General features: G+C 42.0%; 2 protein-coding genes across 3 annotated transcripts in view; one reads left to right on the top strand and one right to left on the bottom strand.

The window, feature by feature from the left end:
• The window catches only part of BMPR1A (bone morphogenetic protein receptor type 1A), a 91,810-nt gene extending 76,085 nt beyond the window's left edge, over positions 1-15,725 (top strand). The window contains exons 7-13 of the mRNA XM_084845326.1: positions 1,392-1,491; positions 2,888-3,032; positions 5,386-5,578; positions 6,302-6,599; positions 7,037-7,212; positions 8,987-9,117; positions 9,871-15,725. Coding sequence (XP_084701452.1) covers positions 1,392-1,491; positions 2,888-3,032; positions 5,386-5,578; positions 6,302-6,599; positions 7,037-7,212; positions 8,987-9,117; positions 9,871-9,996 — 1,169 coding nt within the window. The 3' untranslated portion in view covers positions 9,997-15,725. The remainder of the gene's footprint in view (positions 1-1,391; positions 1,492-2,887; positions 3,033-5,385; positions 5,579-6,301; positions 6,600-7,036; positions 7,213-8,986; positions 9,118-9,870) is intronic.
• Positions 15,726-18,405: 2,680 nt separating this feature from the next.
• The window catches only part of MMRN2 (multimerin 2), a 39,157-nt gene continuing 34,511 nt past the window's right edge, over positions 18,406-23,051 (bottom strand). The window contains exon 7 of one of the 2 annotated variants that reach the window (XM_084841877.1): positions 18,406-19,573. In XM_084841877.1, coding sequence (XP_084698003.1) covers positions 19,194-19,573 — 380 coding nt within the window. In that variant the 3' untranslated portion in view covers positions 18,406-19,193. The remainder of the gene's footprint in view (positions 19,574-23,051) is intronic. The other variant, XM_084841878.1, reaches the window with a different exon arrangement.

The following is a 23,051-nucleotide window of genomic DNA, read 5'->3' as shown; positions in this document are numbered from 1 at the left end:
ACTGCCCTTCGGGCCCAACCTCCAGTACATGCACTCAGCAACCTTGGTCTCCCGGAGAGGGGGTCTGGTGAAGACCAAGGACTCTCGGTAGATAACAGCCACTCCCCCTCCCCGATCCCCAGCCCTCGGCAGCTGTGCATATGAAAATCCAGCTGGACAAATGGCTGCAAGGGTTGGAGCAGCAGCCTCGGCCACCCCGGTCTCCGTAATACATGCCAGGTCTGCACCCTCATCCAGGATCATGTCATGGATGAGGGAGGTTTTCTGGGTAACAGACCTGGCATTGCAGAGCAGCAAACGAAGGCCAGAAGATGGGGTCACGCCTCCCCCAGCCATCCTTTGGCTCTGGACAGGCCTGGAGCAGGGGACAGATACTACACATCTCTCCCTTGTTCCACTTACCTGGCATGGCCTGCCCCTAGCGCTCCGCCAGCGCCTGCCACCCAGCCTCGGTATCTTCTGGCCCCCAACACTCCCCCCACTGCCTCCATCAGGTGGACACATGCCCCCTCGCTCCCGCCTATCAGGCAGGCTACCCACCCCTAAAACCACAACAAAATCCTCCAGGAAAAAGAAAACACACACACACACCCCAATTAAAAATCCCCTTAAAAATAATGCCAGGCCGGAGTCCACAGGGAAGGCCAGGTGGTGGTAGTGGCGGCGGCAGTGGCGGCGGCAGCAGCAGGCCCAGCAGCAGCAGGCACACCTCTTCCCTGGTGATGGTGGTGGCCTCTCCTACAGGCCCTGGCTCTCCCAGGCCACCTCAGCCAGCCAGCTTATGTAGCCCCTCCAGGGAGGGCAGGTGGAGCAGCACAGCTGGCTCGGTACCTGGGGGCCTGGTCCTGCAGGGACTGGCGGTCTGCCAGGCAGAAGTCTCCAGGGAAGGCCTGGTGGTGGTGGCAGCGGCAGTGGCAGCGGCAGCAGCAGGCCCGCCTCTTCCCCGGTGGTGGCCTCTTCTGCAGGCCTTCATCCAGTCCATTACTGATCCCAAGCACCAGTTTAGCACTTCCTCCACCTCGCTCGATTGAAATGTAAAAGATAAATAGCTGTGTCCTCCACATACTGCTGACACCTTACTCAGTGATTTTATTTAGGTGTTAAAGAGCGTGAGGGCAAGATAGAACCCTTTGAGACTCCGTTGCATAAATGCCACAGAGCCAGTCAGGTAGGATTATGACTCAGGGCCAGTTTATACTGCCAGCTGCAGTCTTTGGGGATCCCATATGCCTGCTGAATGAATAGAGGCAATCTGCCGATCTTCAAAATGAAAACAAACACAAACACTCACACTCACACTAGGAGTTTTCCCCATTCTTGTCTGATAATATTTCCAGGAGATAAATTTACCTTTAATTTTTATTATTTTAATATTGTGCTTTTTTATTTAGATGGTCTCTTTGATGGCAGCATACGTTGGATAGCCGTACTTCTTTCTATGGCAGTCTGTATAATAATTTTGATTGTCTTATTTAGCTGTTTCTGCTACAGGTAAAATATCTCATTGGGTGTTTCCCATTTTTAATGCATAATATGAAAATATTACAGATTTGTTGCTAACTCATTAAGTCTATAAGAATCTCTAAAGTCATCCCAAAATCGAACACAGTTTGACTTGTATCCTTATGAAAACTGTCAAATATATGGAAACAGATATGGCATGAAACTTAACACACAAGTCCCTTATTATGCAGGCCCTACATATAGTGGAAGACAGGAGCAAGTTTCAGGCTTACACGGCTCCATCTCCACCCCGGCCACAGTCGCATGTAGAACATCTTGTATGTGATCTAGGGCACATGTATTCAGATGTGTGTATGTATGTACTCAGTATACCCCTTCTTGTGGCAGTCAAATTGCAGTTGTGGGTGTACATGTGATGTTCATTCATTTGGTCTTCTGTGTTCATGGATGGAGATCGAGAGAGCAGAGGAATTCAGTAGAGTGCCCCACCATGTATAGAGTGTATTTATTAGAGGACTGTGTGAATGGACCCCTAGACTTCACTTCTATACACACTTATCTGGGGATAAGCCCCACTGAAAACAATTGGATTTACTTTTGAGTAGATGCATAGAACTCCACTGTTACTCTAGTACAGTGTGAAGATAGGATGACTGTCAAACATGTGATTTTGGCATTTTTAAACCCTATAATTAAGCAACTCTTAGCACTTGTGCAATTAGATAATCAGCCATTGTTGTGGTGGTGTACTTGGGTGGGGGTTTCTTTCTGAAATGTGCCATTTATAAGGAATCTTATTTTTATTTTTGGTTTTTAAAAATATTTACAATTCTGTTCAGTCACTTGCAGCATCAGCACCTAACTGTTTAGGATGGATTATAGCAACAGCTATGCAAACCTACTGTCATGAAATACAGCCTAATGCCAGCACTGCACTTATGTTAGCAATGATATCATGGACATAGTCATTGTCACAAATATCTAGGATTAGAGTGTAACAGTCCTAATTTAGATTTTGATAGTTCAGCTTGATCTGAATTGCCTAACTCTGCATGGTAAAATCAGGAGCGACCCTTGTACTTGTGCTGCTCTCCCTACTCTGCTCATCACGCATAAAAATCAGTACCCTAACTGTAAGATCCCACATTTATATGTGTGGGCTTAATATCAAGGGCCAGTAATTATAAGGGATATCACAAGTTCAACTAACTTGGGATCCATCAGTTCAGCTGTTCACTTTTATGCGCAGTGGGAAACATTTGTCAGGTAGAATTGAAAACTAGCAAATAAAGCTATTGTAGCAAAAAATAGTAAAATCTACCGGTGCTAAATACTTTGGCAATTGTGCTGCTGTGTACATGAATACTTGCTTTAATAATATGCTGTATCGGTTTGTATAAATTTTGAACTCTGTTTTTTTCAGGCATTACTGTAAATGGGTAGCAAAGAGACAGTGTTATAATCGTGATCTGGAGCAAGATGAGGCCTTTATTCCAACTGGAGAGTCACTGAAGGATCTTATTGATCAATCACAGAGCTCTGGCAGTGGTTCAGGACTTCCTCTTTTGGTAAGCCAGTAATTTAACTATGCTTCTTCCATTCAAAGTTCTTTATTTTACAGCAGACTTTGTATTTAACAAGTTTCCTAATCACCATAGGCTACAAGGAATTATCTGAAGGCAGACTGGTGCAGCGGGGATGAATTGCTCTGTCCTTCCCTCACCAGCCTGCTGCATATCCTTGCTGTCCACAGAGGAAGGGGCTTCTTCTCTACAACAGCATAGAAACACAGGCTACTAGTCTCTTAACAGTCTGTTGTTGTTGTTGTTGTTGTTGTTGTTATGCAGATTAGTCACTTTTCTAGGCTTATTTAGAAGGCTGTGTAAAATACATGCCATTGGTAAACTTCTTAAACATGCTGGCTTGGCAATAAATGTGAAGAATTCTGCACCATATTCCCAGATCTTGCAGGCCCCTGGATTGAAGCCACCTTAGGGAGAAGAGGGACTCATGAGGGCAGGCTTTATGTGTGGGCAAGCCCATCCTGCCCCTTCAGTTCCCACTGAGAAAGACTTCAGCTTCTCTGCCTCCTGTGCAATTCCATACAGTGGGGGAGGCAAATAGAAGAGGTTTCTGGGCAACAGATCTCCAAATTGAGTATTTATTTGGGATACACGGAGAAATCAGAAGAAAATATTCAAACCAGACAAGCATATAAAGATGATGAAGAAGAAGAAGAGGAGTTATTTTTCTGGTAGTTTTTCTATCCATTTGGGAAATCTATTGTTGTTGTTGTTTACATTTCTATACTGCCACATAGCTGAAGCTCTCTGGGCAATTTACAGAAATTAAAATATTAAAATACAATATATAAAGCTTAAAAGCCATTTACATAAAAGCACACAGACAATATACACAAGCAACATATAACTAAAAACAACTTTGAACAGTCAGTCATAACTAAAGACACATCCAGGACCAGTTAAAACTCATCATGTGCTGCCAAATGCCTGTGAAAATAGATAGGTCTTAACCTGGTGCCAAAAAGAGGACAACGTTGGTGCCAGGCAGATCTCATTGGAGAGCTCGTTCTACAGATGGGGGGCCACCGCTGAGAAGGCCCTCTCCCTCGTTGCCTCCTTCTGAGCTTCCCTTGGAGGAGGCACCCAGAGAAGGACCTTAAATGCTGAACATAGAGTACAGGTAGGTTCATTTCAGGAGAGGTGCGCTATCTGGTATTGCAGTCCCAAGCTGTGTAGGGCTTTATAGGTTAAACTCAGCACCTTGAGTTGAGCTCAGAAGCATATATGCAACAAGTGCAAATGAGCCAGAGTAGGTCTTTTATATGTGGACCTTCTAGTCCCAATTGCAGTCTAGAAATCTAGGCATGACCTAACCTACAAGCATACCAACATGAAAGCCAGTGCCTCCTTCCAGGAAGGAATGGCTGACATCTCTGTGGCCAGAAAAGGGGTTTTCAGTTCTGCTGCTTAGGGAAAGAAAGGCAGGGGGGGAAATAGCTTGTCCAGTCAGCTCCTTCAGGGCTAATAGAATGTCTCCACTTCTAGTTACAGAGATTTAGTGACAGAGGGTTTTTTGAAATCAGGTGTGAAGTCTTAGGGACTGCTTCTAGGGTGGTCTTTATGTAAATAGGGTGAAGCAAGCAAGGTTATTAACGTACTGGGTATAGACATGAGGGCAACCAAGTTCCTTAATGGGTCAGAAAAGCAATTGAATCTTGGGGAAAGAGTCAAAATGTAGTTAATGAAGAAGACATGTCAAAACAGGGCATGCCTACACAGTGGGACAGTTCTCATGACATGGCCAGGCCATTGTGGGTTATTTAACTACTAATTGAGGGCTATGCAAGGGTTGTTTAACCCTCAGATAACCCACAGTGGCTGAGTTCACTGAACACGGTGTGCAACACCTGATCACCCCAATCAGGGGTTGCATACTCAAAATGACAGCAGCACACACCATGGCTCCTCGTGGGTTATTTAACCCAGGATAACCTGCCGTGCCGTGCAAACCGGGGTCTGTGTCTTGCTAATTTCAGTGAAATTTGCTTTCAGGTTGGGATTGTCCAAGGGCCAAGTATATTTGAAATTTGGATTAATCCACTTTAATTCCAGTGACAACCATCAGAATAAATTCATTTAAATCCAAGTATTTTGGCTTAATATGTTATGATTTAAACTACAAGTCCTGCTGACTTCAGTGCCAAGTTTCTTTTTATTGAAATTAAAAATACAGTTCCTTTTTAACTAATTGTTTGGGTTTCCATCATATTCTATGAAAGAACAATTTCAGAAAGGTTTAGATACCATTATCTAACTTCATCTCTTTTTAAAATAAAGGTTTCTAAATACTTTATCAGAGTCTTTAGAATCACTTAGTAATTTCAGATTTCTTCTTCAGGTCCAGCGGACTATTGCCAAACAAATTCAAATGGTACGGCAAGTTGGGAAGGGGCGATATGGTGAAGTGTGGATGGGCAAATGGCGGGGTGAAAAAGTGGCAGTAAAAGTATTTTTCACCACTGAAGAAGCAAGCTGGTTTCGAGAAACTGAGATATACCAGACAGTTCTCATGCGCCATGAAAATATACTTGGTAAGTAAGGAAGACGCAGATGTAGCATCACTTTGAGGAGGAAGACAAAACATTTCAAAACTTTTATTAGCTAAATGGTATAGCATATGTAAAGCAACAATCCTGTGAGAATTTGAAAAGGAATATGTAACTTGTGTGTCCAGGGATTTTAAAATTATTATGATTTGCATTTTCCTATGTTCATTTTGCATGTTTTAAGACTTTGGAATAAATTTCAGGGAACTGAACTTTACACTATTTCCAATCTTAATATGAAGGGAAATCCTTGTGCCATTTTTAGTATAGCATTCCCATTTATCGTCAGCAAAATTGCTCCATAGGTTTTGAGATGTGTAATCTTTGCAACTTATTTATTTTTCCAATTTATATTGTACTTTCTTTCTAGAACTGGATCCATAGTAATGAAATTATAAACAGCAGAACAAATACTTAAATCTATTATCAATCATAAAATAAGTCAACAGAGAATAAAATTGCCAGTACACAATCAGATTGCACTAAGAATCTGCCAGATAAAGGTGGTCTTTTTTTCCCTTCCTAAAAGACCACAGTGTCTGGGCTTAGGAGGGAGTAGCTCAAATGAGGTGATACATTGAAGAAGGTCCTGCTCCGTATCACCAACAAAGACATGTTGGTCTACTCAGTATTTACTGTATCCCTGGCAGTTTTCATTTAATTATTTGGGGAAACATTCAGCACTAATTATGTTCCTAAATTCCACAGGTTTTATAGCAGCAGATATTAAAGGCACAGGCTCGTGGACCCAACTTTACTTGATTACAGATTATCATGAAAATGGATCACTGTATGACTTCCTGAAGTGTACCACTCTAGACAACAGAGCTCTTCTCAAACTGGCTTATTCTGCTGCGTGTGGTCTCTGCCATTTGCACACAGAGATATATGGAACACAAGGGAAGCCTGCTATTGCGCACAGAGACCTGAAGAGTAAAAATATATTGATAAAGAGAAATGGGACTTGCTGTATTGCTGACTTGGGCCTAGCTGTTAAATTTAACAGGTGGATGATTACATTCTATCTTCATATACAAAATTCAGTATTCAGGTGTTCATATTAGCAGGGGATTGGACAAATTGCTGGAGGAGAAAGCTATCAATGGCTATTAGTCCTGATGGCTGTATGCTACCTCCAGTATTACAGGCAGTATTCCTATGTACACCAGTTACTGGGGAAAATGGGTGGGAGGGTGCTGTTGCATTCATATCCTGCTTGCGGGTTTACCATGGGGAGCTGGTTGGCCATTGTGTGAACCAAATGCTGGACTAGATGGACCTTCGTCTGATCCAGCACAGCTTTTCTTAACAGGCATCTTGGGTATACTGTATTATATTTCTATTTTATAAGTGAAGGAGAAAGCTTAATAATATTATACTAATTGCTTCTTCATACATCCTATTTTACATTGTTTCAACAATATCACTTTTATATTAATGTAGTGATACAAACGAAGTTGATGTCCCTTTGAATACAAGAGTGGGAACAAAGCGTTACATGGCACCAGAAGTCCTAGATGAAAGCCTGAATAAAAACCATTTCCAGCCATACATCATGGCTGACATCTATAGTTTTGGCTTGATAATTTGGGAAATGGCCCGGCGTTGTGTCACAGGAGGTAAAACATAAATCTTGACTTCAAATATGATCATATGCATGTTGTAAACCAAGGATAAGCTTTATTGCCTTGTCAGACATTCAGTCAGATATTTTTCTCCATACATGTTTAATCAGCAGATGTTTCTTGAGTACTACATCTGATTCCTCGATTTTGTCCCACTTATTGACCTGGTTTGCACAATCACCAAGGCTTAAACAAGCCACGGTGGCTTGTTTAAGCTGTGGCGCATGCCAGATGCCATTCGCCTAATTACTCACCTGGACGTGGCTTGTCATGTCATCCAAACCTGGGCAGCATGGCTTGTTGGAGGGGAAAACAAGCCTCAAATAACCCAACAACAGTCCATTAGGTAATGAGGTGGATGAGGCCCGGCGCACACCCCACAGCTTAAATAAGCAAACGTGGCATGTTTAAGCCGCGTGGATTGTGTGAACCGAGCCGTTATGATAGACTAGCTAATGTCCTGGTTTGCACATTACACTAAACCATTTTGGGTTGTCACCATGGGTGGTTGCAGGGTGGCTTAGTGTGATGTCCGACCCGACAGGGCTTTTCCACCCCGAGAACCCATGGCTTGTAGTAGGGTTGTTGTGATGTTCAAAGCCAGCAGAGTCACTTCAGCATGCGTGTTTTAAAATGGCAAGAGATCTGCCTGGCAAGACCAAAACCCCAATAAGCAAGTGCCCTCATTAGCAGAGTAGGCTGCTGAGCTTGTGCTCCAAAGGCCCATGGGATACATGCTGGTAGTGGGCAGGATGACTAAGGGGGAAACAAGGAACAGCAAGCTGCAGAGCACCTGATTGTCTGCTACGAGTAACATGGGTTAGCAAGTGAACAACCAACCCACAGTAGCTCATTTTCAGAGTGGCTTATCATAACATGCGAACCGGCCCAGTGGTTTGTCAGTTGCACAGGCATGGTGGAGGAGGCTGAGTACACTTAGCAGAGAGAAAATTCTAGGTTGTCTTCTTCCTACCCCACCTCCTACATCAGTTTGACTCCATTCATCCCCTAACCCCAGGTCCTTTCCCTTCTCCATGATTCCCCTAGCATCTTTTCCTCCTTGCCCCGCCCCACCCTCCCATATCTGGAGATGCTCAAGGCATGGTATCTTGTGTTGCCAGGAGATTACCTATTCAGTACAAGCACCATTGTCTCTATTGTCCTAACTAGTCACATGGCTTACAGGAATGGTAGCCACTGGCTTTCACATTGCTTATAAGAAATGCTGCTGTTGCTCTTGCGTAAGTCCATGGGGGAATAAAGTGAAGGGGGAAAGGTGGTGGTCCTATGTGCATAGAGTTCCACTGTTTCCTCCTCTTGCTCCATTTCCCTGCCACCCAGCCTGTGCTAGGCTTGGAGCACAGCATCGATGATGCAGGGAGGCAATGTGGTTTTGTAGTTGCATTTCAGTTGCTCTCTTGATTTTGCCACTTCCATCAAGCATCCCAAAAGACATAAACAGGGACCTGGCCTTTATCTATACAGTGTGCATGTTCTCTTTTATTTTCTTCTTTGTTTCCTGTTTTTTTTATGAGTAGTATCTTCCTTTTGTATAGCTGTGTCAATCGCTATGCATGCCATGCTGAGCTCGCAGGAAGGGTAGGAAACAAATGCAATATAATATTCCCCTTTGAAATTGGAAAATGGAGCCTCTCTAAGGTTAGTAGTGAGCTGAGTAAGGAACAGGTGCAGGGTTAGTCTAATGTCAGTACCACGCAGTGTAATTTTTTCAGTGGTTATAGCTGGCTTAAATTTCTATAACTTGCAGGTATTGTTGAAGAGTACCAACTACCCTACTATGATATGGTGCCGAATGATCCTTCGTATGAGGATATGAGAGAGGTGGTATGTGTTAAGCATCTGCGCCCAGTAGTATCTAATAGGTGGAACAGTGATGAGGTAAGCATGCTGAGAAAAAATGAAATCTACTTGAAGATTGTTATTTTTGTCAAGTTATGGGAAGGTATTTTAGCCTTATCTCCAGAAAACATGAATTTAAACAGTTTTTCATTGGTTGCTGATTGAGATTTTTTTCACCCATCATGGCTACTAGCCCCCTCAATCATTGGCATCTTGAACACAGTCCTGTTCCTCTGTGCTCATCTCTTCAATCTCAATCCTTGACAAAAAACATAATTTAACACACAATGGAAAATTGTGCAAAAAGGCTCCATGCACGTTAGGCAAATTATGGAAAGGAGCAATCTAAAAATACGAATCATCCCAGTTTGCATAATACCAGTTGCAGAATTTGAAGGTTGTAATTGCAGTCTCCGGAATTTTTCGTTCAGATTTTCAGTCTCCTTGGCCAGACATGTATGCCTGGTACCTTTTTATGTATATGTCTCCATACAAACCTATAGAATTTACAATCTGCAGTGTAGATTGTATTGTTTATGTGAAGTATCCTCCACTTCAAAATTCTGTCATCAATGACCTGACTCTATGGCCCAGGACGGATAGCGGTTCATCAACACTTATATAATATACTGTTTTATCTTGCTCTGTTAAGCAAAAGTTTAAACTCATCCATTCTGTATATTCAGCCCAATATATTTTGTAGTAACTGTGAGCGTCAAAAATGTTCTTTCATTTGTATTTGTACAAATACAAATACTTTATACAAAAGTTTCTTTTCTATTATATTTTCAGTGTTTAAGAGCAATATTGAAATTAATGTGTGAGTGCTGGGCCCACAATCCTGCTTCTAGACTTACAGCTTTGAGGATTAAGAAGACCCTTGGCAAGATGGTGGAATCGCAAGATGTTAAGATTTGACAAAGAAATGTCACTGAAGAGTGAAGTTTGGACTCCTAGAGCTGTTCACTCAAGCAAGTGTAGGTCTGATGAGACGGGCAAAGGGGATCTGCGTTTCAGCCCACTTTCTCGCCACTTTTACAGGCTGCTAATATTAAATCTTTCAGTACTTTGTAGAATATGGTATCCATGTACACTATATGGTACACATGTGGATAGCCTTGTTTTATTTTTTGTTTTGAGCTGCATTGAGATTTTCATCACAATTTCAAACTCCCGTAAAACTCTTGAATTCTGAATTGCATATTCAGATTGCACTGCTTTCTGTGAAAGCCTTAAGTTAAATTAATTCAACAGCAATGGAAAAAATAAGCTTTTTGCCTTCTACCTGATGATATCTTATCAAGTCTTGGTGGAATAGCCTACAGTTTTGAGTCTGGGGTACTACATAATTTGATAATTCCTTATGCCTTTTATGGTTGTGTGTGTGTGTGTGTGTGCCAGGATTTTTCTCCTACCATTTGGAGTACTTAAGAAGCCATTTAATTTCATGCAAAGCTACCATTTTCTTCTGTAATGCCTTGGCCAAGTGTATGAAAACTATTTGGATTTCAAAGAAAATTAACTTCCACCTTTCTTTTGTGCGGCATGGGGGAAAAAGAAAGTTTCATGACCAAACATCAGAAGACCTATAAACCTATGCAGTAAGTCACCTCCAAGTTTGATTTGGAGAACAGACCATAACACAATTCATACTCCTAATGCTATGGATTTCTGAAGACTGAGCGTGCAACATGGAACAGCTGAACCTCTCTGATAATTTAAGTGCCTGTAATCTTGTACTGTAAACTGTACCCTAGCTAGCTTTAAAAAGGGAAGTTATTTATATAGTGTTTAATATACTTTTATTTGCTAAATACCTGCTCTTTTGTATAGGTGTAAACATACCATACACAGATCTGAAAAGAGTTTAAAAAGTTATTATGTTTAAGTTTGATCAGAACACACATGCTGAATGTGACATGCAGAAGTGTTGGGTAGTCTATCAAAGTATGTGTGTGGGTACTACAAAGGTGTCTAAATTTCCCTTTCAGGGGCATTCAGTAAGAAACTTAATGCAATATTAGTGTGAATTCAAATAACAATCAGATGTGGGATGTGTTATTGTTTCTCAAAATAATGTTCTATAGGTTGCAAACAGTAAATGGTCAGGTGAAAGATTGCAGTATTTTTTAATTTATATCTTGGTGTACACATTTTATTTAACATTTCCTTAAGTCATTGCTTTTTCAGTAATGCCTTTAAGTATTAGTGCATATTCAGCTGAATAGATCATGGGTACATAAGCTATGGATTAATTTATTTTAAACACAGCAAATCATGGACAATATTGTGCCACAGATCTTAAGTGTGTTCTTTTTCCGTCCATTGCCAGGAAAGCAATCAGGCTGATGTTCTAAAACCTATGTCTTCTTTTTTGCACAGGTAGTTCACAAACATTTGGCATAAACCATCAAATTATTAGTCTAGATCAATAGTTTTCACATACTGTGCTTTCAGGGACCCCTTTTCATAACCAGCATTCTGAGGAATATGTAGAAGTCTGCGATGGAACTTCTGCCTTCAAAATATTTGGAAGATACAAAAATGTTCTAAGGTGGACTCAGTCCTCATGTCACCCTTGTTGGGCCTCCTTGTTACCTCTCATAAGCTGAGAGCCTACCGTACAGCACACCCAGCTCTCTGCTATGACTCTGCCTTGCAGGATAAGATCAGTAGTGGTGAGCATGCAGTCTCTTGGGGAAACCCTTCTCCTTCTACTGATCTTAAGGTGCCTCTGGTGATAAGCTCATGAGGAACCCAGGGTTCCTGGGAATACAGATTGAAAACCACTGGTCTAGACCAAGTTCCTTTTGATTAAAATTCCTTTTTAACAAATATTTGTTTACAATGATATTATGAGTTCTCTCAGAAAATTTGGTGAGATGTATATTTTCCATCTTCTACAATGGAATATCTGTATTGTTTAAGTGCCATGTGGATTGGGTAGCTTTATTACTAGTGGATTATGTGCTGAAATTTAATGTTGACTTGAGGCTTTAGAATAAAACAAAGCAGTCTAAAAATGCCAATACTGGATCAGAGCCATTATTCCTAGAGTCCAGTATATGTTCTAACTTTTATCATACCTATGGGTTATTGCATGTCCTTGCTATTTCTTAGGAGATCTTACTGTACAGCATGAATAGCCTTTATTTCAGAATACATTGTATTCTGTAGTAGAGCCGACACACCTCTAGCATTTCACTTTCTTTCTGGAAGCACCAAATTCTTTAGAGCTATGCAAATATTATAAGTGAAATTATTTGCCTTGAAAAGACTTGAGATTATTATATGAGTTTTAAAATATTTTCCGTTCCTTTCCAAAATGTAGTACCATTAACTTAATGACTATGAAAAGGCTTAATCTCTCTCAGTTAGTCCAATTGTGCACGTTACTAAATTGTTGCCAACAATTACATCATGTGGCAGTAAGATTTGAAATCTTATACTGAAGTATGGCAAAATGGTCCCTTTTCATTTTGACCCCCACCCCCATTATACGTTGTGTACTTCCTTGACCCAGGAGCTAGAAAAAATAGCTTCTACTCTTCCATTCTAATAGAGAATCATGTCTCATTGGCTCCCCTTTTTGCCTTTTTTGGAATACATCTCTATGACTGCTCTACAGATCACTTTATTGATCTGACCAAAGCAGTGCTCAGATGTCATTTGTTGCACTCACAGTCATACTACCGATCGGGTAGTTGTAAGAAGCATAGGTAATTCATAATTACACATTCATCTGCAGTTGAGAGTAGATGCAGAAAACTATTTTACCATGCATCTGCACCTGGTGTGGGATAAAATCCTCCTTATTCTTTAATACAGGGATTAACCTTTTTGGACCTGTGGACACATTTGGGAATTTGAGAAACTGCTGTAGGCCCCACCACAAAATGGCTCCCACAGAAGATGTGGCTAGTTGAATAATGGCTGCCATGGGGCCCTCTAATCAAAAGACAAGTAATTCACCCAAGAAACTGAGTACAAGCAAAGGAAAGGTCTGAACTCCAAAGCAAATCCATATATTTGACACCACAGAAACACAACAAAATACCCATTTGAGGTTACAGTCCTGTCATGCTTACATGGAACTCAGTGGGAATTACTTCTCAGTAGGTCTACATAGGATTGCTCTGCTCATCCTAGCCATACACCTTTCCCCAGACCCAAAGGAAAGGAAAATTCCCCTAGACCCAAAAGGAAAGAAAAAGTGTTTCCTACCTTGGCCCCAGGCTCAGCGGCAGCTTCAGGAACAGGAAAGACAATCTGGTGCCCTAACCTTTTTCAAGGTTCTTATTTAGCATAATTATTTGAAGGTGACAGGGAGTTGAGAGCTTTGTGGGTGCTGTGTTGAGGACCATTACCTTAATGGATCTGATACAGCTGCCCAAGCTGCCCTACATATGAGTTCCCACTGTGTAGTTTTATTACCATCCCACCACAAAATATTCATGGTGGCAGCAGCATGGAGCTGATTCACATGGTAAGACAGTAATTGCAGCCAGATTGTGAGAAATGGCATGAAACATGGCAAAACAGAATTATACAGAGTTAGTCATCATATTTGGTATATATTTCAAAAAGTTCTATACTAATTTTTTATGCCAACAGAATTCTGAAGCCTTTTCCCCTCAAATAATCTGAGACTTTTCATACTTATGTATCACTGTCATCTTTTATCAGATTGTCTTTTGTATGTGTGTTCTAATTCTTAAAAAATGCATGCTTGCTAATGTCTTCCATTATGTACTGCACAGAATGTTTCATGAACAGCAGGTTTGTGCAGGTTTGCACAGCAGGTTTGAATTATGCTTTTCATCTTTAAAAAAATGTACCTTGAGGCTTTAAGATTAATATGACAGTTAAATTAATGAAAACGTAATGTTTCGATAGCTGCTTTACTCATTCTGAAGCATATTCCTCAACTGTCCCTCTTTTTTGTGAGGGACGTCCAGCATTTTATAAAGTTGTGCCACCTTGGGGAATTTGAAAGAAGCAGGACAAATGTCATTAACATCAGTGAGAAAGCTTGGTAGCTTGGTCAGTGGTAGCTTGGTCAGTGGAGATAGGTAGGTAGGTAGGTAGATCTCCAAATCCTGAGTGCATTTTGCAGGCAAGGAACATTTAAAATGTGTAGGAATGAATGCAAACTTCAATTTGGAATTCTGCTTGTTTACTGTAACATGTTCCTAAAAGTTAACATTGCAATCAAGTTGGGTAACATTTTCTGCTCTGTAAAATCTTTTTCTCACATTAATTTTCATCATATGACACTAATCATATAGTAATCAGCCAATATTGGTACACTTTTTATCACACTTGCAAAAAATGCCATAATTTCAGTAATGAAACAGTCCTGGAAACAAGTTGAAGTTCCTACTGGTGCCATAAAAAACAATCTTGTAGCTTCACATGCCATAAGAAGCCACTGTAAATGCCTCCTTTTCCCTAGTGGCTGATGTCATCTGCTCCTTGATCATATTCTAAGAATTATCTTCTTTATGAACCTATCCTGTACTTGGTTCTTTTATCACCAGTATGCTCAATTTCCCATGTCTGTTTGCGAAATGCTTCTCACTTTTTAGCTCCCTTTCTTTAAGCAGCCTGACCTCTTAATTTCATTTGTTGGTGAGTCCAAAGTGCTTCCATGGTTGCATTTGCACCATGTTGTGTATGGAAGACAGAAAAGCCTATTTTCCTGCATTTGTGAGTGCTACAACTTTTGTGATGAGAGAGAGGGAGAGAGAGAGAGAGCGCGCAAGCAGAGATTCTAAAAATGCGCAAGTTCCCTTCCCTGCAGTAATGTCATCTGGCTTCAAAGTATAATCTGAAATATTAGGCTCAGATTTATTTCTACTCGGAGCGCTAAATTAAATATTCAGTCTTCTGCCCAGTTGAGTGTGAGAAGGTGCTAATTTGCATGGTTTTCATTGAAGTCATTGTTTATCTTTATTTTATCAATTTTCTAATCTTGTAACAGTAATTCAGATTAAAGTTAGCCTAACCCTGTTCTTACTAAATCCCCGATGTTTATGATATGTTTCTAGAACCCATTGTGGTAGAATGCAGGGGTTTGTAAAGTCACCTGGAACCTTGTTCTTGTACAAACCTCAGTGAAATGAATGGGAGGTTGTGTTAACAGGAGAGTTCCTGTGCAACTCCCAAGCTTGCATTAAGGTTTCTGGTGCATTGTTCCTAAAAGTAAAGGCATATTACTTGTATCAGATGTGGAATGAACAATATTAACCGTTCTCCAAACACAGCCATCTCATTGAATAGTTGCTTTGTCCTATAGAACCCCTGAATGCAATATAGAAGCCCACATACTGTATTCATGTTTTGTGCTCTGACTTATCCATGCCCAATATAAAAATGTACTATATTGTATACAGAGAGAATAATGTAGCTAACCTATAGAAAGTGTAAATAAAGAAGAGAGGGTGAAATAAGCAGTATGATTATACTCTTTTTGTTATATATATGCCAGAAGTGTAGAATGTTTTTTAAATGTAACAGGCTAAATATCTTTTTGTACAGCATCTGATTTAAAAGGTGCCTTAAGTTTACCATGAATTGCTTTGTTCTGTACACAAATTTATGTCAATGTATCATTTTAAGTAAATAACCTTATTTTAGTAAACATTAGTAATACGTTTGTTTACAATTTCGTACTAGTGCTCAAAAGCATCTACATGCATGGTAATAGTATACTTTGCTTTCAAAATCAGCATTGAAAAAGTTTGTGAGTGTTGAAGATTGTATCTTGCATGTTATTTGTACTCAGGTAGAAAATGATGCTCACACTGCATCCAAATAATGCTAACACTGCATTACAAGGGGTGTGCACGTCTTTCAAACACAGCCTTTTTTTCTTTTAAGTTACAACAAAGCAGGGCCCCAGTCATTTCTCATTCACTGCTTCTGTGTATTTTTTAAGTAAGAAGCTATATTTGAGACACATGCATGCCTTTCATAATTGCTGCACTGTGCATATAGTTTGTACTCAAGTGTACAAAGTATTTTGTGAGAAGTTGTCTTGTCCTATTTCATACTGACAAGAAACCTGTGTAAATTCAGTGCAGAATTATGCCGTATGCACAACATGGGGCTGCTGTTAAAAATGACTTACCTCTACGTGTCTTCTTCTTCCCTGTCCCCTGTAATGTATAGGATCACTAACCCTATATTGTGCATTTTAGGTAGACAGACATGTACATAAACATGCGCACACCTATGCACGCACGCACAGAAACTCCGCAGTCAATGATAGCAAAGAAAGGCTGGGAAACACATGAAGTGATGATCACATGATATGGAGTAAGTGATGCGACATTTATGGTAAAGAGGGGGAACAACCCCATGTTGGGGGTACAGTTTTTGCCAACAGCCCTATGTTGTGCCTAGTAAATGGGTATACCCAATTCGATTTTTGAATATGGAAGTTCATCACACCTTGATGGGGTAATGCAAATTTTTCAAACTTTCTGCCTTTCAAAGAACCCCTTTCCCATTGATTTTTCTGTTTAGGAGCCCATGACCATCTGCCGTGGAAACCCAATGCATAGCAAAAAAAAACTGGGCGCATATGAGGCATGCAATGTTGCAGTGTGGAACGCTGTAGTTCAGGGTGCTGCCCAGCCATGTCCTTTTTCAGGATGTTCCCAACCCGGGTGTTTGTATGTGTTTTTGTGGGGGGGAGGGGTCCTTTTCAACTGTCCATCAGTATCCTGTGGCCACCAAGCCCGGTCACTCTTTGCTTGGCTGTTGTGGGCCAAACAAACCCCCAACTTTTTTTTCTGAGGTATTTTTTTTACTGCACACTTTGAAGTTTCCCAGAGCCTGCTGATAACTTTCTCTTATGTGTGACTGGTGCCACTGTAGGAGCCACATGAGTTTGCTATTAATATAGTATATCCTAGGGCATACACTCAGTTTATACAAGACACTAGCCTCACTGTTGCTCCACATGAATGATGAGTGTAACCTCAGGGTGCCCCAAAACAGTTTGAAAGCCACTGCTGTAAGGTTATCCAAAATCTTCCTTAAAATCATAACAGTACAACATCCCTGAGATTGTTTCTGGCTTCAAAGTGAATAAGGGCGTAGCAGAGTTGCAACATGTGGCAGTGCAAATAATCATAACCTGGGGTATCGTGTCAGGGTGGCTAAAGCTGGAATTACTCCTTAACCATGAATGCTGAACACCATGTTTAATCATGAATTTTCTGTTGTAGAGTAAGTGGCTCTTTGAACTGAAAATACCCTATTACTGTTCTGCAGTCATGTATCCTGTGCAGGCAAAGCGTTATGCATTCCAGCCCTTTTAAAACTACAGCTGCAGTCTTGGGTATACCTGTTACCAAGTCAGGCCCATTGACCTCAGTAGGACTTACTTCTGGGTAAACACACATACGAGCATGTAGTAAGGGCATGCTTGATTCCACCCCCTGCCTTTCTAACATTTATTAGCAATTGCTATTTTGATGACAAAATAAACACATCCAGGTTCAAAACCTTGATTAGTATGATGCCGTCAGTTTCCTTTGCCCAAATGCCCAGGTTTCTATGTACACATACAAGGTGTTCAGTCATGCCGGCCACATGACCACGGAAGCGTCTTCGGACAGCGCTGGCTCTTCGGCTTAGAAACGGGGATGAGCACCGCACCCTAGAGTCGGACACGACTGGTTGGGGACACCTTTACCTTTTTACAAGGCTTGCTGCTGTTTTCTGAAATCATGAGTGCACACATTTCAATATATGATATTTGGGAGAGGTTGAGGTAATATCCATATAGATACATAAACTAGTCATAACCCTACTCAGAGTTCTGCTTAGACCAGTGAACTCAATGGGCCAGTTTGCACAACACTGCTCATCATGAGATAATTTGCCTGCAAGGAGCTGTGGTGCATGCTGGCCACCATTATGAATATTCAAGTGCTGGCCAGGAGGTACTGTGGCTTGTTAAGTCCTCGAAACCTGGGCAGCGGGGGTTATTTGAGGGTTAAACAATGCTTGCATAATCCTAAAACAGAGTGTGGGTTATGCAAAGGTTGTTTAAACCTCAACCCCCATCGCCCAGGTTCAGACAACATCACAAGCCACAGCAATGCCCAAGCCATGGTTTGCATATTCATAATAGCGGATGGCATGCACTGTGACAGCTCAAGGGTTAATTAACCCATGGTGGGCTGTCATGTCTGAACTACGTCAGTGTGTTTTTAGTGCACATAACTTTGTATGGATTATGCATATTAGTTTTAACAAATGTGTAAACAAAAGTGCTAAAGCATCAAGAACAGAGAGACCCAAAGCATGAATGTAAAACTCAGTAGCATTTTTTTAAAAGTTTAATTTTATCAAAGTACATGTTGATCATTTCAAAATGTATAATCACAAGACTGAGGATTTATTTTTATGCAATGTTGGAAATGAGTTACAATCATGCCCTATAAAAGTTTTTATAATGGCCTTTGGTCTAGAAATGACAATTTGATGTCAGAGTTTTCAGTGTCTATCCTGAACTTTGGGGGTAAACACTCATCAGTGGAAGTATTTATGATTCCTCTGCTTGAGTGCAATATTAAAATTTGCAAAGCAAACCACAACCTAGGGTACAAAGAGGATTATCAAGGGTGTGATTCCATACATGTCCACTCACAAGTAAGTCCTCTTGAGGTCAATAACACAGATAAATGTGTATAGTATTGTGTGGCCTAAGTGATATATTTCAACATGCTTTAATGTACAGTCATCATTATACAACACTTCGGCTATAGACTGCATACGCAATTGTGAATAAGAAAGGTGGGATTGTTTTTGAGCCCGAGGAAGGGGAACAGAACCAAAGATGTGACCAGTCACTACAGTCTGATTCATCAACTCTTTTCAGCATATGGAAGAAATACAGTGAATCCCATTTCACCTCCTTCGCGCTTGTGAACACTGCTAAGCAACTAACGAAACTATTTCTAGAAAGCAACACTGAGCCAAATCAAGGAGAGGACTATCTTTAAAGCCACACACAGCAAAACTGACAGACAGTGTCTTCAATCAGACTAGTAAGTTTGCTGTGCTTACAGGAAGGTATCATATATTGTGGCCCCGTTTCAAGTTTTGAATATCAAAAATCCAGCCATGCTTGATCCAGCTGGGTTCTGTGTCACTGCAGCCCCCTGCACAAGTTCAAACCACATGCGCTCCCCTCTCTTAAGCTCCACTAGTGCAAAAGTAGTTACGGAGCCTCCGTTTGCCTTTCTCTTCTTATTGCCTGTTAGTATCATTCTATGCCCATTGCTAAAAACCAGTTGTCCCAGGGCAGGTGCTGGAGGAAGCTCCACGCTGATGGCAATCATATAAACACCACTATGAGGGGACTTGAAGTAGCCCTGTTCAAGAGAGTAACCGTCACCATAGTTAAGATGCGTTCCATTGAGGCTTGGCACTTCTCTTTCGTCTGGATATCTCACATAAAATGCCACTGCTGTGCCTACACAGGGAAAGAAAAGTTCTTATACAGCAAATGTGATTCTATAAAATCCCTGTAATGTTTCTGTGTTAATTGTAGAGATGCTGGCAAAGGTCTCCCAAGCCAGGAGTGGAAACAACCTTTGGAGCTTGTTAAAGTCCACTTTGAAAACCAGGTGAGACTCGCAAGGCTGCAAATTCTTCTCTAGGTTAGATTTTGATCCAAGCTATTAAATTCCCAGCTCCTCTCCCCCACCTCCCTTCCAAACACCATCCTCCCTTTATCTTAACTCAGGAGCAGGAGCTAAAGGCCTGTGAGGAGAGCAATGGGAATTCCCCCCCCCCCAATCATTACTGGGCACTGGAGACTATGGGAGTTGTTTTCGAAGAGTTCCTGCAACTGGAAGAACTAAGCCTATAATCCACAGCATCCTTTCATGTTATTGGCAAGTACAACAGGGCAACAGAGATCGGAGGAAGAAAAAAACTGCCGCTCTCCTACCTGTGTGTGTGTGAGTGTGCTGTAGCTGCCACAAAGTTGGGGGGTGGGGGCTCAGATATGCTTAGGAAATTTCCAGGATTTCCCACACACACACTTTCTCCATAAAATCCAGAAAAATCATGAGCCAATCCAACAAGAGCATCAGATAACTTTCCTGTCCCCACTTATCACTAAGGCAAAGGTCTTGAAGACTAGGAAATAGATAGACTTGTGGTATGCAGCCCAGGGGTCCGTCCCCCCCCCCCCCGCCAACCAGCCACTCTTACATGACACAGTGACCATTTTTTGTTTCCCCAGATTTTAGAATGACATGTCAAGTGCTGCAGGAAAGTGCTTCTGGAAGCAGGCGTGTTGGTGCACCACAACTGTCAGGTGCAGGGGTGTCCCTGAAACGTCGCGCTGGCATAGAATGTACAGTCACATCCTTGAACTGTGACTGACTGGGCAAAGGTGGGACACTAGAAGGCAGTATTAAATTTGCTATCCTGCAGTTCCAAGAGGGACACCTGCTTATTGTTTTGTTAGCTGAACAAGAAAATGGCTAAGTGACGTGTGCTTTCAAACACAGTACACACAACATACCCTAAAATCCAATCCCCTAAAGCAGTGCCCCTGGTCTCAAACGTTTGAAACACTTCTAAGCTACAGCTCAGGAACAAAAAACTGAAAACCACTCTCCTGCCAGGAGATGGCGCTGCAATGCAATACAACAGTGCGACAGAATTCTTTAAGCCTCTTTGAGACTCGTGAGTCATTAGGACAATCTCCCAAAGTTCTGTTTTAGCCACTCTGGCTGTATAGGATCATAAGACACTCCTCACCTGTGCCTGCCGCTCTCAGCAAGCAGTTCCAAAAAGTTCTGGTGAAAGCCTCCTCACCCACCCCACCCCACCCCAGCGATCCCAGTTGCTTTGGGATGGCGGAGGGAGGGGGAGGCTAATGTGTGTGTCCCCCCCTCCAGTGACCCCAGATGGGATGGCTGTCCTGCTGGAATAGCAATCATGCTACTTGTCACTCTCCAGGAAAACTCTGGTTTAAATTGAAAATATTCCCAGGTAACAATTAGATCCAGTTTGAAGTGAGGGCACTGTGCCTTTATAATGATGTGCTCTTTTTAGAGCATAATGAATGATGTGTTCTCTTTGTGCTCATTCACAAAGAAGTGGCTGGGTCCAGATGCTTCAGTGCACTGACATGAGTTAGAAAGGAAACTGCTGTGCTGTCATTTCTACAGATGTGAAGTCCGCCTGAAATTGACTGAGCCCTATTAATCTTTCATTAAATGCGGGCACATACTGCACCCTTTGCCTAGCCACAAGGTGGTGAGTAACCCAAGGAAACTTTATGTTGCCGTAACAGTCTTGTAATATGCATTAATGCTGTGGTGTTGAGCCCCTTTCAGCCTGCAAGCCCAATTCCTTTTCAGAGAAGCTTTTGGGGCCTATGTTCTAGGCGGTGGGTTTTAAAGGCAAAAGAGCAGGCACAAAAATGCCTGCATGTTTTAGGTTAAAACTTACTGCCAGCAACTGGGGGCGGGGGGCATGTTGACCTTTTAGAATGGGGGGAAACTGCACAAAAGCTGGGAAATCACCAAAGGATCGGTGGCAGTGGGAACGGGTGTGGTCAAAGGAAAGGGGTGTGGCCATCTGGGGAACCCTGGAGGGCTGGATTGGACCCTCGGGTGGGCAGATTTGGCCCATAGGTGGGGCAGATTGGGGCCCTGGGCCTGAGGTTCCCCACCCCTGCATTAATGTAACTGGAATATAGGAAGCTACCTTATACCAGATCATTTATCTGTCTAGCCCAATACTGATTACTCTGACTGGCAGCAGCTCATCATTATCCTTGTCTTTCCCATCACCTGCTACTTGCTCCTTTTCACTTGAGATGCCATTCCAGGGACTGAACCTGGGACCTTCAGTAGGCAAAGCATGTGCTCTACCTTTGAACTATGGTGACATTAACCCTATTCAGGTGTGCACCTGCTCACAGGTGGGGCTAAACTGGGAAGGGGGATGTGGCAACGCACGTAAGCCCTTCCCCTAGCATCCCCACACAGCCAGCTTCTGTGTAGACCTTTGCATGCCAAGCATGAAGGTCTGAAAAGGACTCTGTAAGCACACTCGGCTGAACAAGCTCACAGAGTTCCCGTGATCATGACCCCTTCCTCTCAGGATTTCTGATCATGGGAACTCTGTAAGAATGTTCAGCTGAACATATTTACAGACCCTTCTTCAGACCTTCACACTCAATGCACAAAGACCTACACAGCAGCTGGCCACATGGGAACACTGGGAATGGGGCTGACATGTGCTCCCATGTCCCCATCACAGTTTAGTCCTATACGCAAACAGGCGCACACCTGAATAGGGCAGTTATGTCTAGGGTTTTTGTCTAGGATTTTTTTTTACCTACAGGGCTGAAGTACATTTAATTTGCCATGGGGATGCTGCCTAAAAAGGCCACTCAGTGGGAACATATCTACTCCCCACACACCCCGTAATGTTTAAAAAATAGTTACCAGGGCCACCATGTTAAGAGTTTCCATGTGCATGCTAATATTCCATATCTTAGCCTCTGGGGAAGAGAACATTGGGTCTCATAGAAGAGCAGCCCCAATTCCCCTGGTGTGTTCTTCCACATGTTATTGGGGGGAGGGAATCTCTTGCTATGGAGAGGCCAAAGCACATCTCTGAGGCAAACATAACATGTTCTAGCCCTGGGGCTTTAGCAGAAATGCTGGCAAAGATATCAGGGATATGTGGTTAGTCACATAATAAGCTTATCTTTTCAAAAGGCAGGACTGCCTTGCCTTTAATAGTTTCATGGCAATCTGAAATTCAACAGGTGCAGCTTTCCACAGCAAGGAAATGCTGTGTTGTGGAAAGGCTTGCCTGCTGAATTTCTGCCCATTGTGCAACAGGTAAAGGCACAAGAATCCGGCTAGGGGAGCAGAAGGTGGCAGACATGCCATTAAGGCTGGTGCTAGAGGCTGACA

This window comes from Heloderma suspectum, chromosome 3 (genome assembly GCF_057233095.1).
Source record: "Heloderma suspectum isolate Gila_16-S chromosome 3, 16-S_ref, whole genome shotgun sequence".
NCBI classification, from domain to species: Eukaryota; Metazoa; Chordata; class Lepidosauria; order Squamata; family Helodermatidae; genus Heloderma; species Heloderma suspectum.
This window is presented reverse-complemented; position numbering and strand designations above follow the sequence as displayed.